At 36.7% G+C, this 23,364-nt stretch overlaps 1 protein-coding gene and 1 non-coding gene across 2 annotated transcripts; both read right to left on the bottom strand.

Moving 5' to 3' along the window:
* Positions 1–913: 913 nt before the first annotated feature.
* Positions 914–1,021, bottom strand: LOC148544155 (small nucleolar RNA R71). The gene has a single exon (XR_015900402.1). It is a non-coding gene; the product is annotated as a small nucleolar RNA R71 (small nucleolar RNA).
* A 15,091-nt stretch (positions 1,022–16,112) lies between these two features.
* On the bottom strand, positions 16,113–17,910 carry LOC148544154 (uncharacterized). Its single transcript, XM_088500618.1, has 2 exons — positions 16,796–17,910; positions 16,113–16,704 (listed from the first exon to the last, which is right to left on the bottom strand). The coding sequence occupies exons 1-2, from the start codon at positions 17,893–17,895 to the stop codon at positions 16,113–16,115; spliced, it is 1,692 nt and encodes a 563-aa protein (XP_088356744.1). The 5' UTR covers positions 17,896–17,910.
* Positions 17,911–23,364: the final 5,454 nt, after the last annotated feature.

Below are 23,364 nucleotides of genomic sequence, written 5' to 3'. Positions count from 1 at the left end.
TTTCAAAACTACCTAACTAACTCTATCTCTCTAATTTTCGAAAATATCTCCCTTTTTTTCAAAAATTCTTTTTAATTAACTAATTATTTTAATTTTTTATTTTAATTTTCGAAAATTACTAACCTTTTTCAAAAACAATTTTCAAAAATCACTAACTCTTTTTCAAAAAAAAATTAATTTTCGAAAATTTTCTCTCTCTCATCTCCTTCTATTTATTTATTTATTTACTAACATCTCTTCCTCACTCACCAAAAATCCGAACTCTCTCTCTCTCTGAGTTCAGATTTTCTCTTCTTCTTTTCTTCTACTCACATAAGGGAACCTCTATACTTGGGCAAAAAGGATCCCTATTATTATTATTTTTCTGTTCCCTCTTTTTCATATGAGCAGGAACAAGGACAAGAATATTCTTGTTGAAGCAGATCCAGAACCTGAAAGGACTCTGAAGAGGAAACTAAGAGAAGCTAAATTACAACAATCCAGCAAGCACCTTTCAGAAATTTTCAAACAAGAAGAGGAGATGGCAGCCAAAAATAATAATAATGCAAGGAGGATGCTTGGTGACTTCACTGCACCTAATACTAATTTACATGGAAGAAGCATCTCCATCCCTACCAGAGCAAACAATTTTGAGCTGAAACCTCAATTAGTTTCTCTGATGCAGCAGAACTGCAAGTTCCATGGACTTCCATCTGAAGATCCTTTTCAGTTCTTAACTGAATTCTTGCAGATCTATGATACTGTTAAGACTAATGGAGTAGATCCTGAAGTCTACAGGCTCATGCTTTTCCCCTTTGCTGTAAGAGACAAAGCTAGAGCGTGGTTAGACTCTCAACCCAAAGATAGCCTGAACTCTTGGGATAAGCTGGTCAAGGCTTTCTTAGCCAAGTTCTTTCCTCCTCAAAAGTTGAGTAAGCTTAGAGTGGATGTTCAAACCTTCAGGCAGAAAGAAGGTGAGTCCCTCTATGAAGCTTGGGAGAGATACAAGGAACTGACCAAAAAGTGTCCTTCTGACATGCTTTCAGAATGGACCATCCTGGATATATTCTATGATGGTCTGTCTGAATTAGCTAAAATGTCATTAGATACTTCTGCAGGTGGATCCATTCACCTAAAGAAAACGCCTGCAGAAGCTCAAGAACTCGTTGACATGGTTGCTAATAACCAGTTCATGTACACTTCGGAAAGGAATCCAGTGAATAATGGGACGCCTATGAAGAAGGGAGTTCTTGAAATTGATATTCTGAATGCTATATTGGCTCAGAATAAAATATTGACTCAGCAAGTCAATATGATTTCTCAGAGTCTGAATGGAATGCAAGCTGCATCCAACAGTACTCAAGAGGCATCTTCTAAAGAAGAAGCTTATGATCCTGAAAACCCTGCAATAGCATAGGTGAATTACATGGGTGAACCATATGGAAACACCTATAACCCCTCATAGAGAAATCACCCAAATCTCTCATGGAAGGATCAAAAGCCTCAACAAGGATTTAATAATGGTGGAAAAAACAGGTTTAGCAATAGCAAGCCTTTTCCATCTTCCACTCAGCAACAGACAGAGAACTCTGAACAAAATATGTCTAATTTAGCAAACTTAGTCTCTGATCTATCTAAGGCCACTGTGAGTTTCATGAATGAAACAAGGTCCTCCATTAGAAATTTGGAAGCACAAGTGGGCCAGCTGAGTAAAAGGATCACTGAAATCCCTCCTAATACTCTCCTAAGCAATACAGAAGAAAATCCTAAAGGAGAGTGCAAGGCCATTGAAATGACCATCATGGCCGAAACCACAAAAGAGGAGGAGGACATGAATCCCAAGGAGGAAGACCTCCTGGGAAGTCCAGTGATCAACAAGGAGTTTCCCTTTGAGGAACCAAAGGAATCTGAGGCTCATCTAGAGACCATAGAGATTCCATTAAACCTCCTTATGCCATTCATGAGCTCTGATGAGTATTCCTCTTCTGAAGAGAATGAGGATGTTACTAAGGAGCAAGTTACCAAGTACCTTGGTGCAATCATGAAGCTGAATGCCAAATTATTTGGTATTGAAACTTGGGAAGATGAACCTCCCTTGTTCACCAATGAACTAAGTGATCTGGATCAACTGACATTGCCTCAGAAGAAACAGGATCCTGGAAAGTTCATAATACCTTGTACCATAGGCACCATGATCTTTGAAAAGGCTCTGTGTGACCTTGGTTCAGGGATAAACCTCATGCCCTCTCTGTAATAGAGAAATTGGGAATCTTTGGGGTGCAAGCTATTAAAATCTCATTAGAGATGGCAGATAAATTCAAGAAAACAGGCTTATGAACAAGTAGAGGACGTGTTAGTAAAGGTTGAAGGCCTTTACATCCCTGCTGATTTCATAGTCCTAGATACTGGGAAGGATGAGGATGAATCCATCATCCTTGGAAGATCCTTCCTAGCCATAGCAAGAGCTGTAATTGATATTGACAGAGGCGAACTAGTCCTTCAATTGAATGAGGACTCCCTTGAGTTTAAAACTCAAGGACATCCTTCTGTAAACATGGGAAAGAGGCACAGTAAGCTTCTCTCAAAACAGATTCAACCAGAGCCCCCACAGTTAAACTCTAAGTTTGGTGTTGGGAGGCCACAACCAAACTCTAAGTTTGGTGTTGAACTCCCATATCCAAACTCTAAGTTTGGTGTTGGGGAGTCTCAACAATGCTCTGAACATCTGTGAGGCTCCATGAGAGCCCACTGTCAAGCTATTGACATTAAAGAAGCGCTTGTTGGGAGGCAACCCAATTTTTATTTATCTAATTTTTATTTTCATTGTTTTTCATGTTTTATTAGGTTCATGATCATGTGGAGTCACAAAATAAATATAAAAATTGAAAACGGAATCAAAAATAGTAGAAGAAAAATCACACCCTGGAGGAGGATCTCACTGGCGTTTAAACGCCAGTAAGGAGCATCTGTCTGGCATTCAACGCCAGAACAGAGCATGTTTCTGGCGTTGAACGCCAGAAACAAGCAGCATCCTGGCGTTCAGACGCCAGAAATGTACAGTGAAGAAGAGCTGAAGCTGAACGCCAGAAACAAGCATCTGGCTGGCGTTCAACGCCAGAAATATGCTGCATCTGGGCGTTAAACGCCCAGAACAAGCATCAATTCGGTGTTTAAACGCCAGAATTGCATGCAAAGGCATTTTACATGCCTAATGGGTGCAGGGATGCAATTCCTTAACACCTCAGGATCTGTGGACCCCACAGGATCCCCACCTACCAATCACCTCAATCTCTCTTTCCTATCACCACTTCACCACTCACATCATCCACTCTTCCTCATAAACCTACCTCATAAACTCCACCTACCTTCAAAATTCAAAATCAATTTCCCACCCAACACCCACCCTTATGGCCGAACCTTACCCCCCCTCCCTTCCCTATATATAGCCCTCCATTCTTCCTCATTTTCATACAACACAACCCTCTCTTCTCTTTTTGGCCGAATACACCTCTCCCTCCTCTCCGCAATATTTTCTTCTTCTTCTTCATCTATTCTTTCTTCTCTTGCTCGAGGGCGAGCAATATTCTAAGTTTGGTGTGGTAAAAGCATAAGCTTTTTGTTTTTCCATTACCATTGATGGCACCCAAGACCGGAGAATCCACTAGAAAAGGGAAAAGGAAGACAAAAGCTTCCACCTCCGAGTCATAGGAGATGGAAAGATTCATCTCCAAAGCTCATCAAGACCACTTCTATGATGTTATGGCCAAGAAGAAGGTGATCCCCAAGGTCCCTTTCAAACTCAAGAGAAATGAGTATCCGGAGATTCGACATGAGATCCATAGAAGAGGTTGGGAAGTTCTAACAAACCCCATCCAACAAGTCGAAATTCTAATGGTTCAAGAGTTCTATGCTAATGCATGGATCACAAGGAACCATGATCAAAGTAAGAGCCCGAACCCAAAGAATTATCTCACCATGGTTCGGGGGAATTACTTAGATTTTAGTCCGGAAAATGTAAGGTTGGCGTTCAACTTGCCAATGATGGAAGAGAGCGCACGCCCCTACACAAGGAGAGTCAACTTTGATCAAAGGTTAGATCAAGTCCTCATGGACATATGTGTGGAAGGAGCTCAATGGAATATTGACTCAAAAGGCAAACTGGTTCAACTGAGAAGACTGGACCTTAAACATGTAGCTAGAGGATGGTTGGAGTTCATTCAACGCTCAATCATTCCCACTAGCAACCGGTCTGAAGTTACTATAGACCGGGCCATCATGATCCATAGTATTATGATTGGAGAAGAGGTGGAGGTTCATGAGATTATACCTCAAGAACTCTACAAGGTGGCTGACAAGTCCTCCACTATGGCAAGGTTAGCTTTTCCTCACCTCATTTGCCATCTATGCAATTCGGCTGGGATTGACATAGAAGGAGACATTCCCATTGAGGAAGAGAAGCCCATCACTAAGAAAAGGATGGAGCAAACAAGAGAGCCCATTCATGGATCTCAAGAGACGCATGAAGCTCATCACCATGAGATCCCGGAGATGCCTCAAATGCATTTTCCTCCACAAAACTATTGGGAGCAAATCAACACCTCCCTAGGAGAATTAAGTTCCAACATGGGACAATTAAGGGTGGAACATCAAGAGCACTCCATCATCCTTCATAAAATTAGAGAAGATCAAAAAGCAATGAGGGAGGAGCAACAAAGACAAGGAAGAGACATAGAAGAGCTCAAGGACATCATTGGTTCCTCAAGAAGGAAACGCCACCATCACTAAGGTGGATTCATTCCTTGTTCTTACATTTCTCTATTTTTCGTTTTCTTTATGTTAAGTGCTTATCCATGTTTGTGTCTTATTACATGATCATTAGTCTTTAGTAACTTTGTCTTAAAGTTATGAATGTCCTATGAATCCATCACCTCTCTTAAATGAAAACTGTTTTAATTCAAAAGAACAAGAAGTACATGAGTTTTGAATTTATCCTTGAACTTAGTTTAATTATATTGATGTGGTGACAATGCTTCTTGTTTTCTGAATGAATACCTGAACAGTGCATATGTCTTTTGAAGTTGTTGTTTTAGAATGTTAAATATGTTGGCTCTTGAAAGAATGATGACAAGGAGACATGTTATTTGATAATCTGAAAAATCATAAAAATGATTCTTGAAGCAAGAAAAAGCAGCAAAGAACAAAGCTTGCAGAAAAAAAAAGGCGAAAAAAAATTTAGAAAAAGAAAAAGCAAGCAGAAAAAGCCAAAAGCTCTTAAAACAAAGAGGCAAGAGCAAAAAGCCAGTAACCCTTAAAACCAAAACGCAAGGGCAATAAAAAGGATCCCAAGGCTTTGAGCATCAGTGGATAGGAGGGCCTAAAGGAATAAAATCCTGGCCTAAGCGGTTAAACCAAGCTGTCCCTAACCATGTGCTTGTGGCGTGAAGGTGTCAAGTGAAAACTTGAGACTGAGCGGTTAAAGTCAAGGTCCAAAGCAAAAGAAGAGTGTGCTTAAGAACCCTGGACACCTCTAATTGGGGACTTTAGCAAAGCTGAGTCACAATCTGAAAAGGTTCACCCAATTATGTGTCTGTGGCATTTATGTATCCGGTGGTAATACTGGAAAACAAAGTGCTTAGGGCCACGGCCAAGACTCATAAAGTAGCTGTGTTCAAGAATCAACATACTGAACTAGGAGAATCAATAACACTATCTGAACTTTGAGTTCCTATAGATGCCAATCATTCTGAATCTCAATGGATAAAGTGAGATGCCAAAACTATTCAAGAGGCAAAAAGCTACAAGTCCCGGTCATCTGATTGGAGCTATGTTTTATTGATAGTTTGGAATTTATAGTATATTCTCTTCTTTTTATCCTATTTGATTTTCAGTTGCTTGGGGACAAGCAACAATTTAAGTTTGGTGTTGTGATGAGCGGATAATTTATACGCTTTTTGGCATTGTTTTTAGTATGTTTTTAGTAGGATCTAGTTACTTTTAGGGATGTTTTTATTAGTTTTTATGTTAAATTCACATTTCTGGACTTTACTATGAGTTTGTGTGTTTTTCTGTGATTTCAAGTATTTTCTGGCTGAAATTGAGGGACTTGAGCAGAAATCAGATTCAGAGGTTGAAGAAGGACTGCTGATGCTGTTGGATTCTGACCTCCCTGCACTCAAAGTGGATTTTCTGGAGCTACAGAACTCAAAATGGCACGCTTTCAATTGCGTTGGAAAGTGGACATCCAGAGCTTTCCAGCAATATATAATAGTTTATACTTTGGCCGAGTTTAGACGATGCAAAAGGGCGTTGAACGCCAGTTCTACGCTGCTGTCTGGAGTTAAACGCCTGAAACACGTCACAAACCAGAGTTGAACGCCAGAAACATGTTACAACCTGGTGTTCAACTCCAGAAAGAGCCTCTGCACGTGTAACATTCAAGCTCAGCCCAAGCACACACCAAGTGGGCCCTGGAAGTGGATTTATGCATCAATTACTTACTTCTGTAAACCCTAGTAGCTAGTTTATTATAAATAGGACTTTTTACTATTGTATTAGATCATCTTGGGACGTCTAGTTCTTAGATCATAGGGGCTGGCCATTTGGCCATGCCTGAACCTTTCACTTATGTATTTTTAATGGTAGAGTTTCTACACTCCATAGATTAAGGTGTGGAGCTCTGCTGTTCCTCATGAATTAATGCAAAGTACTACTGTTTTTCTATTCAATTCAACTTATTCCGCTTCTAAGATATTCATTCGCACTTCAACATGAATGTGATGAACGTGACAATTATCATCATTTCCCCACGAACGCGTGCCTGACAACCACTTCCGTTCCACCTTAGATTGGATGAGTATCTCTTGGATCTCTTAATCAGGATCTTCGTGGTATAAGCTAGATTGATGGCGGCATTCATGAGAGTCCGGAAAGTCTAAACCTTGTCTGTGGTATTCCGAGTAGGGCTCTGGGATTGAATGACTGTGACGGACTTCAAACTCGCGAGTGCTGGGTGTAGTGACAGACGCAAAAGCAAGGTGAATCCTATTCCAGTATGATCGAGAACCTCAGATGATTAGCCGTGCTGTGACAGAGCATTTGGACCATTTTCACAAGAGGATAGGATACAGCCATTGACCACGGTGATGCCTCCAGACGATTAGCCATGCAGTAACAGCGCATCGGACCATTTTCCAGAGAGGATGAAAAGTAGCCATTGACAATGGTGATGTCCTTACATAAAGCCAGCCATGGAAAGGAGTAAGACTGATTGAATGAAGACAGCAGGAAAGCAGAAGTTCAGAGGAACGAACGCATCTCCATACACGTATCTGAAATTCTCACCAATGATATACATAAGTATTTCTATCTTTATTTTCTATTTATTTATTATTTATTTTTGAAAACTCCATAATCAATCATTATCCGCCTGACTGAGATTTACAAGATGTCCATAGCTTGCTTCATACCAACAATCTCTGTGGGATCGACCCTTACTCACGTAAGGTTTTATTACTTGGACGACCCAGTGCACTTGCTGGTTAGTTGTATCGAAGTTGTGAATGAAAAACGATTTATTAAGACGTGCGTACAGAGTTTTGGCGCCGTTGCCTGAGATCATAATTTCGTGCACCAACCAATAATTTTAACATTCATAAACAACAAATTCAAAAATATGCACTGTTCAAGCATTCATTCAAAAAACAAAAAGTATTACCACCACATCAAAATAATTAAACTAATTTCAAGATAGAATTCGAAATCATGCACTTCTTGTTCTTTTGCAAATAAAAGCATTTTTCATTTTAAGAAAGGTGATGGATTCATAGGACATTCATAGCTTTAAGACATAGACACTTAAACACTAATGATCATGTAATAAAGACACAAACATAGACAAAACATAAAGTATATAATTCGAAAAACAGAAAAATAAAAACAAGGAAATTAAAGAACGGTTCCACCTTAGTGATGGCGGCTAGTTCTTCCTCTTGAAGATCTTATGGAGTGCTTGAGCTCCTCTATGTCTCTTCCTTGCCTTTGTTGCTCCTCTCTCATGGCTCTTTGGTGAGGTCCATGAGTGGGTTCTCTTGTTTGCTCCATCCTCTTTCTAGTGATGGGCTTTTGAGATAAATCTCTCCATCTCTCATGACTCAGAGTTGGAAGCAACTGCCTTCCCTTTCCTCTTCCTAGAGGTTTCTCCAGCCTTAGATTCCATTAATGGTTATGGAAAAACAGAAAGCAGAGCTTTTTCCACACCAAACTTAAAAGGTTTGCTCGTCTTCGAACAAAATAAGATAGAACGGGGTAGAAGAAGAATGATGCAATTAATTTGAAAAACTTATTACTGTATGCAAGAAAAATTAAAAAGAGTTGAAAAGAATTTGAAAAGATATGTAAGTTTTGAAAACATTTTGGAAGGAATTGAAAAGAATTGAAAAGAAAATAATTAAAAAGAATTGGAAAGATTATTAATCTTTGAAAATAGAAATTAAAAGATGAATGTTTAAAATATGTTTGATGCAAAAAATTATGAATTAAAACATGAAAAATTGAAAAAAATCGAATTGGAAACAAAATTACCTCCCTTGTGTCATCCTGGCGTTAAACGTCCAGAATGCTATCCATTCTGGCATTTAACGCCCACTGGACTGCCTGTTTGGGCGTTTAACGCCCAGCCAGATACCCTGGCTGGCGTTAAACGCCAGGATTCCTTCTTTACTGGGCGTTTTCCTGAACGCCCAGAATGCTGCCATTTCTGGTGTTAAACGCCCAGAATGCTGCCTGCATGGGCGTTAAATGCCCATTCTACTATCCTTACTGGCGTTTAAACGCCAGTAAGCCTGTTCTCCAAGGTGTGCTATTTTTGATGCTATTTTTTATTCTACTTTAATTTTGCAGCTGTTTTTATGACTCCACATGATCATCAACCTAAAGAAAACATAACATGACAATGGAAAACAAATAAATATAATTAAATAACATTGGGTTGCCTCCCAATAAGCACTTCTTTAATGTCAATAGCTTGACAGTGAGCTCTTAGAGAGCTTCACAGAGACTCAGAGCTTAATGGTGGCCTTCCAACATCAAACTTAGAAGTTGAGTGTGGGGGCTCTGTTTGACTCTGTATTGAGAGAAGCTTTTCATGCTTCCTCTCCATGGATACAGAAGAAGATCCTTGAGCCTTAAACACAAGGTAGTCCTCATTAGGGAGCTCCTTAGTGGTCAGTGGACGTCCATTGAGGTCTTCCTCACTGGAAATCACTGCCTCCTCCTCCTCTATAGGTTTGGCCACTTTGGATATATTGATGGCCTTGCACTCTCTCTTTGGAGTCTCTTCTGTATTGCTTGGGAGAGTACTAGGAGAAGTTTCAGTAACTCTTTTACTCAGTTGACCCACTTGTGCCTCCAGATTTCTAATGGAGGACCTTGTTTCAGTCATGAAACTGTGAGTGATCTTAGTTAGATCAGAGACTATGGTTGCTAAGTCAGAGAGGCTCTGCCTAGAATTCTCTGTCTGTTGCTGAGATGATGATAGAAAAGGTTTGCTATTGTCAAACCGAATTCTCCCACCATTATTATTATTAAAGCCTTGTTGAGGCTTCTGTTGATCCTTCCATGAGAAATTTGGATTATTTCTCCATGAAGGATTGTAAGTGTTTCCATAGGATTCTCCCATGTAATTCACCTCTTCCATTACAGGATTCTCAGGGTTATAAGCTTCTTCTTCAGAGGAAGCTTCTTTAGTACTGCCGGATGCAGCTTGCATTCCAGTCAGACTCTGAGAAATCATATTGACTTGTTGAGTCAATATTTTGTTCTGAGCCAATATGGCATTCAGAATATCAATCTCAAGAACTCCTTTCTTTTAAGTTGTCCCATTATTCACAGGATTTCTTTCAGAATTGTAAATGAACTGGTTATTTGCAACCATTTCAATGAGTTCCTGGGCTTCTGCAGGCGTCTTCTTCAGATGAAGAGATCCACCAACAGAGTGGTCCAATAATATCTTGGACAATTCAGACAGACCATCATAGAATATACATAAGATGCTCCATTCTGAAAGCATGTCAGAAGGACACCTTCTGATCAATTGCTCGTATCTTTTCCAAGCTTCATAGAGGGATTCACCTTCCTTCTGTCTGAAGGTTTGGACTTCCACTCTAAGCTTGCTCAACTTTTGAGGTGGAAAGAATTTGGCCAAGAAAGCATTGACCAACTTTTCCCAAGAGTTCAGGCTTTCTTTAGGTTGTGAGTCTAACCATATCCTAGCTCTGTCTCTTACAGCAAAAGGGAAAAGCATAAGTCTGTAGACCTCAGGATTAACCCCATTGGTCTTAACAGTGTCACAGATTTGCAAGAATTCAGCCAAGAACTGATGAGGATCTTCCAATGGAAGTCCATGAAACTTGCAATTCTGCTGCATTAGAGAAATTAATTGAGGCTTAAGCTCAAAGTTGTTTGCTCCAATTGCAGGAATTGAGATGCTCCTTCCATAGAAGTCAGAAGATGGTACAGTAAAGTCACCAAGCATCTTTCTTACATCTCCACCATTTTTATTAGGTTTGGCCATGTCTTCTTTTTCAAAAATTTCTGTTAGGTCCTCTCCAGAGTTTTGTGCTTTAGCTTCTCTTAGCTTCCTCTTCACAGTCCTTTCAGGTTCAGGATCAGCTTCAACAAGAATGTTCTTATCCTTGTTCCTGCTCTATGAAAAAGAAGAGAACAGAAAAGAATAGGAATCCTCTATGTCACAGTATAGAGATTCCTTTATGTGAGTAGAAGAATGGAAGAATAGAAGAATGAGGTAGAGATAAAATAAATAGAATTCGAACACAGAGAGAGGGAGTGGGTTTGAATTTTAAGAAGAAGAGAAGTGTTAGTAAATAAATAAAATAAATAGAGAGATGGGAGAGAGAGTTATTCGAATTTTTATTTTAATTATTAGTTAGAATTCGAAATTTAAGAAAAGAGATAAAATTAAAATTTAAAATAATTAGTTAATTAAAAAGAATTTTGAAAAAGTTGTTAGTTGGTTTTCGAAAATTAGAGAGAGAAAAGTAGTTAGGTGGTTTTGAAAAAGGTATGATTGAAAGATATGATTGAAATTTATTTTGAAAAAGATTTGAAAAGGAAATTAAAAAGATTTGATTTTTGAAATTAAAGTTGATTACTTGACTAACAAGAAACTAAAAGATATGATTCTATAATTTAAAGATTGATCCTTTCTTAATAGGCAAGCAACAACTTAAAAATTTTTGAATCAAAACATTAATTGTTAGCATTAATTTCGGAAATTATGAAATAAAAATAAAAAAATATTTTGAAAATTAATTTTGAGATTTTCGAAAACATGAAAGAAAAATGAAAAAGATTTGACTTTTGAAAAAGATTTGAAAAGATAGGATTTTTAAATTGAAATTTTGACTTGACTAACAAGAAACAACCAAATTTTAAAAGTTTTGACTAAATCAACTCAAAATTTCGAAAATTATGAGTAAAATAAGGGAAAGATATTATTTTTTTATTTTTGAATTAATGAAGGAAGAGAAAAGATATCATTTTGTTGTTTTTCTCTTTTTTTTTCATTAAACAGCAAAAATGAAACAAAACATAAAAATTTAAGTTCAAAACAATAAATGTATGCAAGAACACTTTGAATGTCAAGATGAACACCAAGAACACTTTGAATGTCAAGATGAACACCAAGAACATATTTTTGAAAATTTTTTAAGAAAAGAAACACATGCAAGACACCAAACTTAAAAATTTTTAATGTTTAGACACTATAAATTTGAAAATGCATATGAAAAACAAGAAAAGACACAAAATAAGAAAAATTAAGGATCAAACAAAGAAAATCATCAAGAACAGCTTGAAGATCATGAAGAACACCATGCATATATTTTCGAAAATTTAAAGGCATGCAATTGACACCAAACTTAAAATTTGACACTAGACTCAAACAAGAAACACAAAATTTTTGGTTTTTATGATTTATTAATTTTTTTTGTATTTTTCGAAAATATTTTGGAAAAAGAAAATAAAGGAATTCAAAATTTTTTAATAGAAATTCTAGGAATCATGCAATGTTAGTCTAAAGCGTCGGTCCAAAAGAATTAGACATGGCCAAATGGCCAGCCAAGCTTTAGCAGGACATTACATACAACAGCCAAATTGATGGGAATCAAAAGGCTCCTACAAAGATAAGTGGAAACCTCGGTCCAAAAGATTAGACATGGCTTAACAGCCAGCCAAGATTCAGCATATCTCATGAAACTCTAGAATTCGTTCTTAAATATTCTGAAGAACATATTTTGTTATTATTTTTTTTTTTCGAAAATAAAAATAAAAAGCTTAATCATAAAATAAAATTACCTAATCTAAGCAACAAGATGAACCGTCAGTTGTCCAAACTCAAATAATCCACGGCAACGGTGCCAAAAACTTGGTGTGAGAAATCGTGATTCACACTTTTCACATCTCCGCACAACTAACCAGCAAGTGCACTGTGTTGTCCAAGTAATAAACCTTACGTGAGTAAGGGTCGATCCCACAGAGATTGTCGGCTTGAAGCACGCTATGGTCATCTTGTAAATCTCAGTCAGGCGGATTCAAATGGTTATGAGGTTTTGATAATTAAAAGATAAATAAAACATGAAATAAAATAAAGTTACTTATGTAATTCATTGGGGGGAATTTCAGATAAGCGTCTGGAGATGTTTTGTTACTTCTGAACCTCTGATTTCCTACTGCCTTCTTCCAATCATGCGTGCTCCCTTCCATGGCAAGCTGTAAGATCCTCTCAGTGAAAATGGTCCTCTACGGTTTCTGCACGGCTAATCAACTGTCGAATTTCTCGTCTCAGATGAAAAATACCAGGCATAGCTACCGCATGGCTAATCATCTTTCGGTTCCCGCTAGCTTCGAAATAGAATCCATTGATCCTTTTGCACACTGTCACTGCGCCCAACATTCGCAAGTTTGAAGCTCGTCACAGTCATCCCTTCCCAGATCCTACTCGGAATACCACAGACAAGGTTTAGACTTTCTGGAATCCAGGAATGCTGCTAATAATTCTAGCCTATACCACGAAGATACTAATCTCATGGACTTGGTCCGTGTATTAGATATCCAAGAGAATATACTCCAACTGTCGTCCAATGACTACGTTGAACATCATGTAAACCGCTTTGTGGTTGTCAGGCACGCGGATCTTGGCTAAGCGAGTAATGAAGATTGGGTGATTGTCACGGGTCACCCCTTCATTCTGACTTAACTGAATTAAGTACGAGAGTATATCTTGGAGAAGAAGTAGGTGAGAATTGAAAGAAAAACAATAGTACTTGCATTAATTCATGAAGAACAGCAGAGCTCCACACCTTAATCTATGGGGTGTAGAAACTCCACCGTTGAAAATACATAAGTGAAAGTAGGTCTAGGCATGGCCGAATGGCCAGCCTCAAATGCCTAAGGACTAAACGTCCAGATATCAAGATACAATAGTAAAAAGTACTATTTATACTAAACTAGTAACTTAGGTTTACAGAAAATGAGTAACTAAGTGCAGATAGTGCAGAAATCTACTTCCGAGGCCCATTTGGTGTATGTTTGGGCTAAACATTGAAGATTTTTTGTGCATAGGCTGTTCTTGGAGTTAAACACTAGCTTGGGTGCCAGTTTGGGCGTTTAACTCCAATTATGGTGCCAGTTTGGGCGTTTTACGCCAGGAAGTTTTAGGCTGGCTTTGGACGCCAGTTTGGACCATCAAATCTCGGGCAAAGTATAGACTATTATATATTGTTGGAAAGTCCAGGATGTCTACTTTCCAACGCAATTAAGAGAGCGCCAATTAGGCTTCTGTAGGTCCAGAAAATTCACTTCGAGTGCAGGAGGGTCAGAATCCAATAGCATGTGCAGTCCTTTTTCAGCCTCTGAATCAGATTTTTGCTCAGGTTCATCAATTTCAACCAGAAAATACCTGAAATTATAGAAAAATACACAAACTCATAGTAAAGTCCAGAAATATAATTTTTTTATAAAAACTAATAAAAATATAATAAAAAGTAATTAAAACATACTAAAAACTATGTAAAAACAATGCCAAAAAGGGTATAAATTATCCGCTCATCAAGGCCTACTTGGTTGATGAGTGTTTGACTTTTTTCTCACATTATTTACATGATGGTGTTCAAACAAAATTGAATAGAATACCCCAGAATAATGATGCTAATGAATTTGAAGCGGAAATTCCAAATTCATTTTCAATTTTGTTTCCTAAGAAAGGCTGTCCATTGGGAGCAAAGAAGGGTGAGCCTTTTTCTCTTGACGACAAGTCTCAAAACCAATCCCGTAGCTATATATTATTGAACTATGAAAAAATTGAAGACTATGTTAGGTAAATCCTACTTACCTAACATATATTATTGAACTGTCTATATCTTTTAATTTTTTTAATTATGAATCATGGTATTATCTCTAGGTTTTACTTACGAAAATCCTAATTTTGGATTTAGAGAGCATGAGGCTAATCAACAAGGAACAAGTTGGGTGAAAGCTAAGAACCATAGTCAGACTTTTTCTTCATGGTTTAAAGCATGTGCCATGCGTCAGAATGTTCCAGATTGGAATAAGGAGCTTTCTAGAGGGCCCAACAAGATTGCAAAAAGATATTCGGGGTATTTTATCAATGGGTATAGATTTCATACTAGGCAACGTGAGGCAAGACGCAAGATGCAAAATAGTGGCGTAACTTTAGTTGTGTTGACTACGAGCTTTGCAAGTGCAAATGATCCAAATCTGATTCGTGCAAAAGTTTCCTACTATGGCAGAATAAATGATATAATTGAGTTAGACTACTTTGGCAATTTTAAGATTGTATTGTTTAGATGTGACTGGTATGAGACTCAAGAGGATGGCTATGGCTCTTCATATGTTCAATTCAACAAAAAATGCTATCAAGAAGAGCCTTTTGTGTTGGCATGTCAAGTACACAATGCTTATATGTGCAAGATCCATTTGATCAAAATAAACATTATGTTATGAAGTCAATTCCAAGAAATTTATTTAACATAGGTGACGAAGCTGATGTTGATCCCCAAACTATTTATGAAAAAGAGCCATCTGACAAGTCAATAGATCCTTCTATACCCAATGATAATGGTAAAATTGATTTGATTATGGGTGACTTGCATGTTGTTATAGATGCTTCAAAAGGAGTTCTTCTTTCACAAGAATATAACACAGAATCAGAAGATAATTCCGAAGATGGCATTGAATGATTTATATTTTTTTCCTTCATTACACTAAATAGTAGGAAAGTGGAATGAAAGATGTATATACTTTAACTTTTTAATTGCATTAAATAGTAGAAAAGTGGAATGAAAGATGTATCACTTTTTTATATATGTGTCTTATGACATGCCTTCTTGTTTATTTCTATTAAATAGTAGTCTTTTTTTTATTGACATACAGCAGCTATAGCATAACTGATTAATTTTTTTTCCTTTTTATTTTTAAGGTTCTAATAGAATAGATTTATTTTGTTTTATTTCAGAAATACAATGGAAACAAGAACTACTCCAAAGCGGAGAAGACTGGTAAAACAGTATCAAAGCAACAAGCAATTCATGCAGAAAAATATAGCAGAAACTCATAAGAAGCAGCATTTTATCTCTCCCATGATGGCTGGTGGTCATGGACAAAAGAGAGTGACTCCTAGCCTTCTAAGCAAAGCACTCAAAAAGAAGTCCCAATTTCCAAAAGAATGAAAAGTATGCCGAACCAGAAAATTGGAGTTAGTGAAGAAGAACCAGAAAATCTTAAAAGGCGTCCAACCTATGAAGCACAGACACGGACACGGACACGGGACACGACACGACACGCGACACGGCGACACGTGAATTTTAAAAAGTTGTCAGACACGGGGACACGCATATATTAATAATATAATATATTTAAATAGATATATGTCTTAATAGAGATATTTTCAAAAACAACCATATGATATGTATTTTTCCTAAAGTGTATAGATATTCAAAAGATAAAATTCTAAATTCCTATGTCTTAATAAAGATAGTAAGAATTTTGTACATCACATGTACACAAAAAAAAAGTTATCTAAAGTCATTCTTTCTCCATCATATATGGTTGATATCTTCATCATTAGAAAAAGTCACTCTTTCCAACTCCGGTTCATCAAGAGAAAGGTGAGCAACTTCAAGAACACCATTTTCTTCATCAATTGGTGAAAAAGCATCTCCAGCAATATCCCACATCATAGTTTCTCCTTTATTATATTGTGGAGTTTTTCTTGAAAGAAGACGAAGATTAGTGTGGACAAATACTAAATTTTCTGCACGTTTAGGCTTCAACTTGTTTCTTTTCAGGGAATGGATAAAAGAATATGTGCTCCAATTCCTTTCACACCAAGAAGATGAAGATGGTTGCCCTAGTAGCCTAAGAGCAATTGGTTGAAGAAATTTTGCTTTACTACCATGAATTAGCCACCAAGACTTTGCATCAACTATGCCTCTATCATTCAAAGAGTCATAATCATCAAAGATACCTCTACCATCAGAAAAGTTTGCAAATTCAATGTTTACCTTTCTCCTTTCTTCTTCATTAGGAAAATACCTCTTCAAGCATTTAACTCTCTCATTAGTGATCTCAATATCTTGATGAGGAGAAACTCGTGTAAGATCTTCTCTCAACCATTGGTGGCTATAATACCTATATAATTAGTGTTTAAGCATAAATTAATAATGATTCAATTATCTTCACTTATAAATAAAAGTTATAAACAATAAATGTAAAAAGTTACCTTGGATTCAATGAATGTGCTAAACAATGAAGAGGTGTGCTACTTTTTGTCCATCTTTGAACTAATATTGAGTGCACAACATCGTAGAAGGACGATGACTCTTGTTCATCTTTTCTTTCATAGAGATATATAGCACTTTTTACTTTCTTGATCATTGAATCCCACATATCATGGACCAAATGAAGAGTAGGTGCATCTGTGTCTGTACTTCTTAAAACATCATAAATAGGATTTGTGAAAGCAAGAATATAATAAATTTTTTGCCACCAATTTTCACTCAAAATCTTTTCTGTAACAACTTCAGCTCTGCCAATATTATCTTCCTTATATGAAGACCACTTCTCACTTATAACCATCTCTTTGAGGCCTTGCTTTAACAACCTAAATCTTTTGAGCATCACAATAGTAGAAGCAAATCGAGTAGGAGCAACATTAAGCAACTTCAATGTATTAAATTCATTGAAAATAGATAACCTCATATGATGATTAACAATAAAATTTTTTATAAAAGAAACATCGTCAGCAATTTGAGTAATCCATGAGCATTCTTGATAAACAAAATTATTCTTCTCTGTATTCTTAGCTGCACAAATGTCCTTTAAAGCAAGGTTGAGAGTATGAACAACACAAGGAGTCCAAAAAACAGATGGAAATTCAGCTTCAATCAATAAACCAGCCGCTTTACAAACCGGCGCATTATCAGTCACAATCTGCACTACATTTGAGAGACCGACTTCTCTTATGACATCTCTTATTTGCCTTGCAACATAATCCTTGTCTTTGATCTCATCTGAACAATCTACAGCTTTCAAAAACATAGGCCCACTTTCAGTTACAGCCATAAAATTAAGAAGAGGCCTCCTTTGGGGATCACTCCATCCATCACTTACAATGCTCACTCCCTTTCCACTCCATGAATTCTTAGTAGGTTCTAACATTCTCTCCACATGTTGCTTCTCTTTCTCAAGCAAAGTTGTCCTCAATTTATTATATCCAGGAGGAATATAACCATCAATATAATTATTGGCAGCATAAGAAAAAGCTTTGACAAAATACGGATTTTTTGCTAGATGAAAAGGTAATCCAGATGAAAAAAACATTCTAGCAATATGTAAATCTAGAGTCTCCCTTGCATTCACATTAAAAGCTTTCTCTAAAGGTCCAGTAGCTCTTCTTTTTCTTGAATCAATTTCACTTGCATTAGATAAGGGTGGAAGAGGAATTGACTTAGCCTTTTTACTTTCATGCAACAATGTACTTTCACTATCAAGTTTCTTAAGTTCTTCAAGCTTTGTTGATGTAACTTTTGCACAAAATCTAATTCCTTTTCCTGAAATCTTCAATAAATGTGCTCTTACTCTAGTATAAGAACCACTGAATAAAACTTTGCAAAATTTACATTGAAATTCAAGATTTCCGCCCCCTTCAATTTTATCTTTCTTTGTTACAAATTTTCATAAAGGCTTATCAACACTTTCTTCAAAATTGTTTTGAACACTCTCTGAACTCATCTCTCACAATCCTACAATAATTTAAGAAACAAAATTATTTTTTTATAATTCAATTTCTTGAGCAAAACAGAACCAAAAAAAGCATTAAGAGAAAACAAAACCAAAGAAAATTATTATATAATACTAAATATTTGTGTAAATAAGCTGAGTTCATTCCCAGCTATTATTGTTTAATGTTTACTACAAAAGAAACAAATAAAAACATATTATAAAAGGTGCGAATTACCAATGACCACAACAAAACCTTAACAAATAATCCTTCAATATGAACATGATTACTAAGAAGAGAAACATAACCTAAAGCTATGAATCAGGATTAGCATTAGAACCATGATATATATAATAACGGCATATACATAAATGCATATAAAACAGATTATAGTACAGACAAATTGCTATCTAGAGTCTAGACATTTACACTAAAACTCAAAATAAATTGATTTCTAGGAATCTTACAAGTCACTGCATATTCCACTTCATATACATAAGTGCTGAATACTGCCATAAGGAATGAAGCAGAAGATAGTGACTGGTGACAGTGCATTCCAATTTTAATTATGAACCATGCAATTTTGAACAAAAAGGAATATGTTTTATTATGTTATTGGAAACAGGAATATGTGACACTCACGTGGAATGTAGTTATAATTGGTTATTTCTTTCATTACACTCTGTGCACATTGTAGTTATGTATATACACTAAGATGAGAACTGAAGATTAAGGTTTATGCATTCAAATAACATTTTTAATCAAAGATATCAATTTTTCAACAGAAATATCTTTTTGCTGCTAGTGGTTGGAACACTCTGTACCTTCCATCATTGTGCTAGAAAGTATTTTAATTTTTAAAACATGACATGCTCATTGGAGAATATAGCATCTAATCCAATCTTCTAATCATAAAGCGGTTTCATGCCAAAAGCATTTATTATTATTGTTTGGAGAAGAAACAAAACAAAATTATATCAATGAAGTACAATCAATCCAGTTTTTTTCCTCTTGTCTTTTTTCTATCAGTTCTGTGTCTTTCTATTACTTTCTAATTTCTAATCTTCTCATAGCAGCAGTAAAAAATTATGAAAGAAGTCTCTAACAATATCTAATTCCAGAAGCACAAAACAAAACCAAACCAAGGAGATGCACATAACAAAATAGAAATCCAAAATCAAATGGAAGCACAAAAATGACAAAACAAATCAGAACCAAAGAGAAGCACAGAGGCCAGAGAAAAATAGAAATACAGAACCAGAAAATTGATTGATGGAAAAATAAATATTCTCCCTTACTTGAAATGGAGGATGCAGAAGAGCACGAGAGCAGGGCAACGGTCACGTTAGAAGTGGCGACCGGGGAGGTGGCGAACACGGCAACGAAGAGGTGGCGAACCGGGGAGTGAACGGCAGCGAACGACAGTGAACGGCAGCGAACGGTAGTGAACAGCGATGACAAGCACCGCAGAAGAAGTGACGGCAGTGAAGAGAAGATGCTGAGATTAAGAGTGAGTGGGTGTGGAGAGAGATGATGAACATCCACGGCGGTGACGACCGGAGGTGGCGGCGATGGCTGGAGGTGGCGGTAGACTGGCGGTGAGGAGAGGGTGAGTGAGTTGGAGCCACAGAGCCAGAGACGGGTTTGGGGGTGGAGGTGAAAGGTTAGGTTTTTAACTTTTTGTTAAAGTGAAGGGTGAAAGACTGAAAGTGAAATTGATGTTCCAAAATGGCATTGGGCCGTGTCCGGCCGTGTCTGGGCCGTGTCTGGCTTGTTTTTTTGTTTTTTTGGACAGGACACGTTTGGACACGGGAGACACGCGTGTCGGACGAGTGTCTCCGTGCGTCGTGTCCGAAATGTGTCTGACACGCCGACACGGCAATTAAACAAAGTGTCCGTGCTTCATAGCGTCCAACCATGGGTATGGATAAATTTTTGGAGACACATGGGATTCATTTGGAAAGAGAAGATGACGATTTTGAACCAAGTGCTGAAAATGAAAGATCTATTCAAGAAAAGCAACAAAATCTTAGGAAGATAAATACAAAATCAAGTTGTCAAGCCATGATACTTGATACATTTTTGGAGACAAATGGGATTCATGTGGAAGGAGAGGAGGAACATAGTAGAGCAAATGCTAATGAAGTTGGAGATGATGATGATGATGATGATGATGATGATGATGATGATGATGAGGACAATGTTAAAGGTGCTGTACTTTATACATAATTATCATTTTACTTATTCGTTATCATGTATAGCTATATAATTCATTTAAATGGTTAAATTGCATATATTTATAGATACTCCAAAGACTAGAAGGATACGAGAAAAAATAAGGTGTGCAAAAATTCATGCAAGAAGTTGGGAAGAAAGAGAAGAGGTGACTTTTTATAAAGGACAAGCAATGGGACCAACTCCAAGAAGAGTGAAGGACTTAACTTACTTTATTAGAATAATGGGAAGGAATAGTGATTTCATAACATTGATGTACACTAGTTGAAAAGCTGTGCCCCTCAAAGTCAAAAAGCGCATATGAAAATATATTAACGTAAGTGTTTTATTTCTTATCTATTTTTTATGATCTGAAAATTTTCAATTTCATATAGCTTAGCTATAGTTTTGTGAAAATATATAGCTGCTGTTTTATGCTACAGTTTTGTCTTTATTTTTAGTGTTTTTATCAAGTGAAAAGCATTAATGGTTAAAATCGGCCAAAAATAAAAGAAAAATATGAACAAAGAAGTTTTTAAGGGTGAAATGGTCTTTATGTAAAAAGTTTGGTGCAAAAATGTAATTAAAAAGAAATATGAACGTAATTCGATTATTTAATAAAGGCTTAAAGATAAAAGAGTAATTAAGAGATATAAAGAATAAAACAGTCATTTAATAAATTATTAGGGTAAGATGGTTTTATGAAATACTATTTTTTAAAAGTTTAAAGATAAAATTATAATTTCATAAAAATTCAGGAAAAAATGGTAATTTTAAAAAGTTCAAAGATATAATAATAATTTTAAAAAAAGTTAAGGGGTATAATAGTATTTTTGAAAAAGATCAAAGGTATAATGATTATATAAAAGTCTAAAGACAAAATAGTAATTAGACAATAAAAGGCCATGTTGCGAGAACCGAACCGGTCATTGAACCGGTCAAGTTACTGGTTTAATGGTTCAATGGTTCAACCGTGGTTGAACCGTGGTCGAACCGATTTCATTAAATATAAAATAAAATTATTAAAAGTATAATATAAATCTTTTAAAATTTAAATTCAATCATTCATATGATAATAAAATTTAAAATTTCATAACCTCCCCACTAACTAAACTATATCTCATCTCATCATTAAAATTCTACATTCAAATTAAAAAATCACAATTTATAATTAAAAGAAATCATGGCATAAATACTATATCCATATTCAATCAACAATCACCAACAATCAATAATAATATCAATAATTACTTAATTAGACAAAACTCACTCAATTAATATCAAATTACTAAATAGAAATAGCTATGAACCAATCTCAGCAGCAACATCTTTTCAAGATGTGCAAAACAAACTATCCCCTGCCCCCTTAAAACCAAACTTCATGTTTCAGCCATTACAGCAATTACAACAATTACGGCAGAATTCAGAATTACAGCAATTCAAAATCCAAAATTATATCAATTCTGTTCAGTATTATAAAATTATAGCAAAATTCAATTCAGCATTCAAAATCCAGGATCTGAAATTATATCAAAATTAGGAGGATTATTAGAAGAATACATTACAGAATATAGAATTCCATAATGTGATCACTAGTTTTTAGCCATTAACAGAAAATAAATTCAAAAGAAAAATTCAAGTTCCTTCAAAAACCAAAGAACGAAACATAAAATAATGTTAGAATTACTTTAATGTTAGAATTACTTTCAATAGAAGGGTATGTGCCAAATATTCGGCACATCATGGAGACAGAAGTAATGTTCTGAAAAAACGGTTTTGAAATTCTATTCAGTATCCAGTATTACAGCAATTCTGTAGCAAAATTAACAGAATAAAAAAATTAATTGAAAAACTAAAGAACTCTGCAGCAACTCCAGCAAGCCAGTGATTCATATAATTAATAGAATAAAAAATATTAATTGAAAAACTGAAGAACTCTGTAGCAACTCCAGCAAGCCAGCAATTCATATCATTATGAATTTATCAAAAAAAAAAATTAAAACACTAAGAAACTCACTGGGGCAGAGAAAGCAGAGACAGCCTAAAGTGGCATAGAGATGCTCGGCAGGACAGAGGCGGCTGACGACAGAAGCTATGCCCCGACCTTCCGACGACAAGGGCGACAGAAGCTTCAAACGGACCACCCGACGATGACGATGGCGACAGAAGCTTCGAGTGGTGATGGTGGCAACGACTGGTGGCCGCTGCCGGTGCCGATAGTGGTAAGGACGGTGGAGTGGAGGCGTTCCTGCTGGCTTCAGCCTTCAGCACATTGAGGAAATTAGGGTTGGAAGGGGAGAGAGAGGCGTTAGGCGACGAGGAGGCGGGCTCGGCCGGTGGTGGTCGCGGCTGCTGTGGATGGCTGTGGGTGGCAATCGTGACCTTCGTGGGTGAATGGAGGCTGGCGCCGAATGCAGTTGGAGAGGGGAAGAAAGGGGAGAATGGGAAACTCAGATTAGGGTTAGTGCTGTGGCATAGTGGGTTAGGTCTTGGGACTTCCGCGTACGCCTTTCTTTCTTTCTTCTTTTTTTTTTTTTTTAAGCCAAAACGACGTCGTTTGGCTGTGAAGTTGCAAACCACTAAACCGCCAAAAAACCGGACGGTTCTTCCGGTTCGCCGGTTAACCACCGGTTCGACCGGTTTTTCCACCGATTTTTTGCCAGGCAGTTTTCTACATTACCCGGACCGGCTAAGTAATCGGTTCCCGGTTTTTCCGGTTGAACTTCCGGTTGAACCGGCCGGTCCAGTCCGGTTTTCAGAACCATGATAAAAGGTGAAATGGTCATTTAATAAAAAGTTGGTGTGAATTTTCGAAAAACACAATTAACCGACAAGTATATCGGGTCGTAATAAGT

This window comes from Arachis ipaensis, chromosome B9, assembly GCF_059453495.1.
Source record: "Arachis ipaensis isolate K30076 ecotype BB chromosome B9, ASM5945349v1, whole genome shotgun sequence".
Classification (NCBI taxonomy): Eukaryota; Viridiplantae; Streptophyta; class Magnoliopsida; order Fabales; family Fabaceae; genus Arachis; species Arachis ipaensis.
Note: the sequence above shows the minus strand (reverse complement) of the source record. Positions and strands in the feature narration are given on the sequence as shown.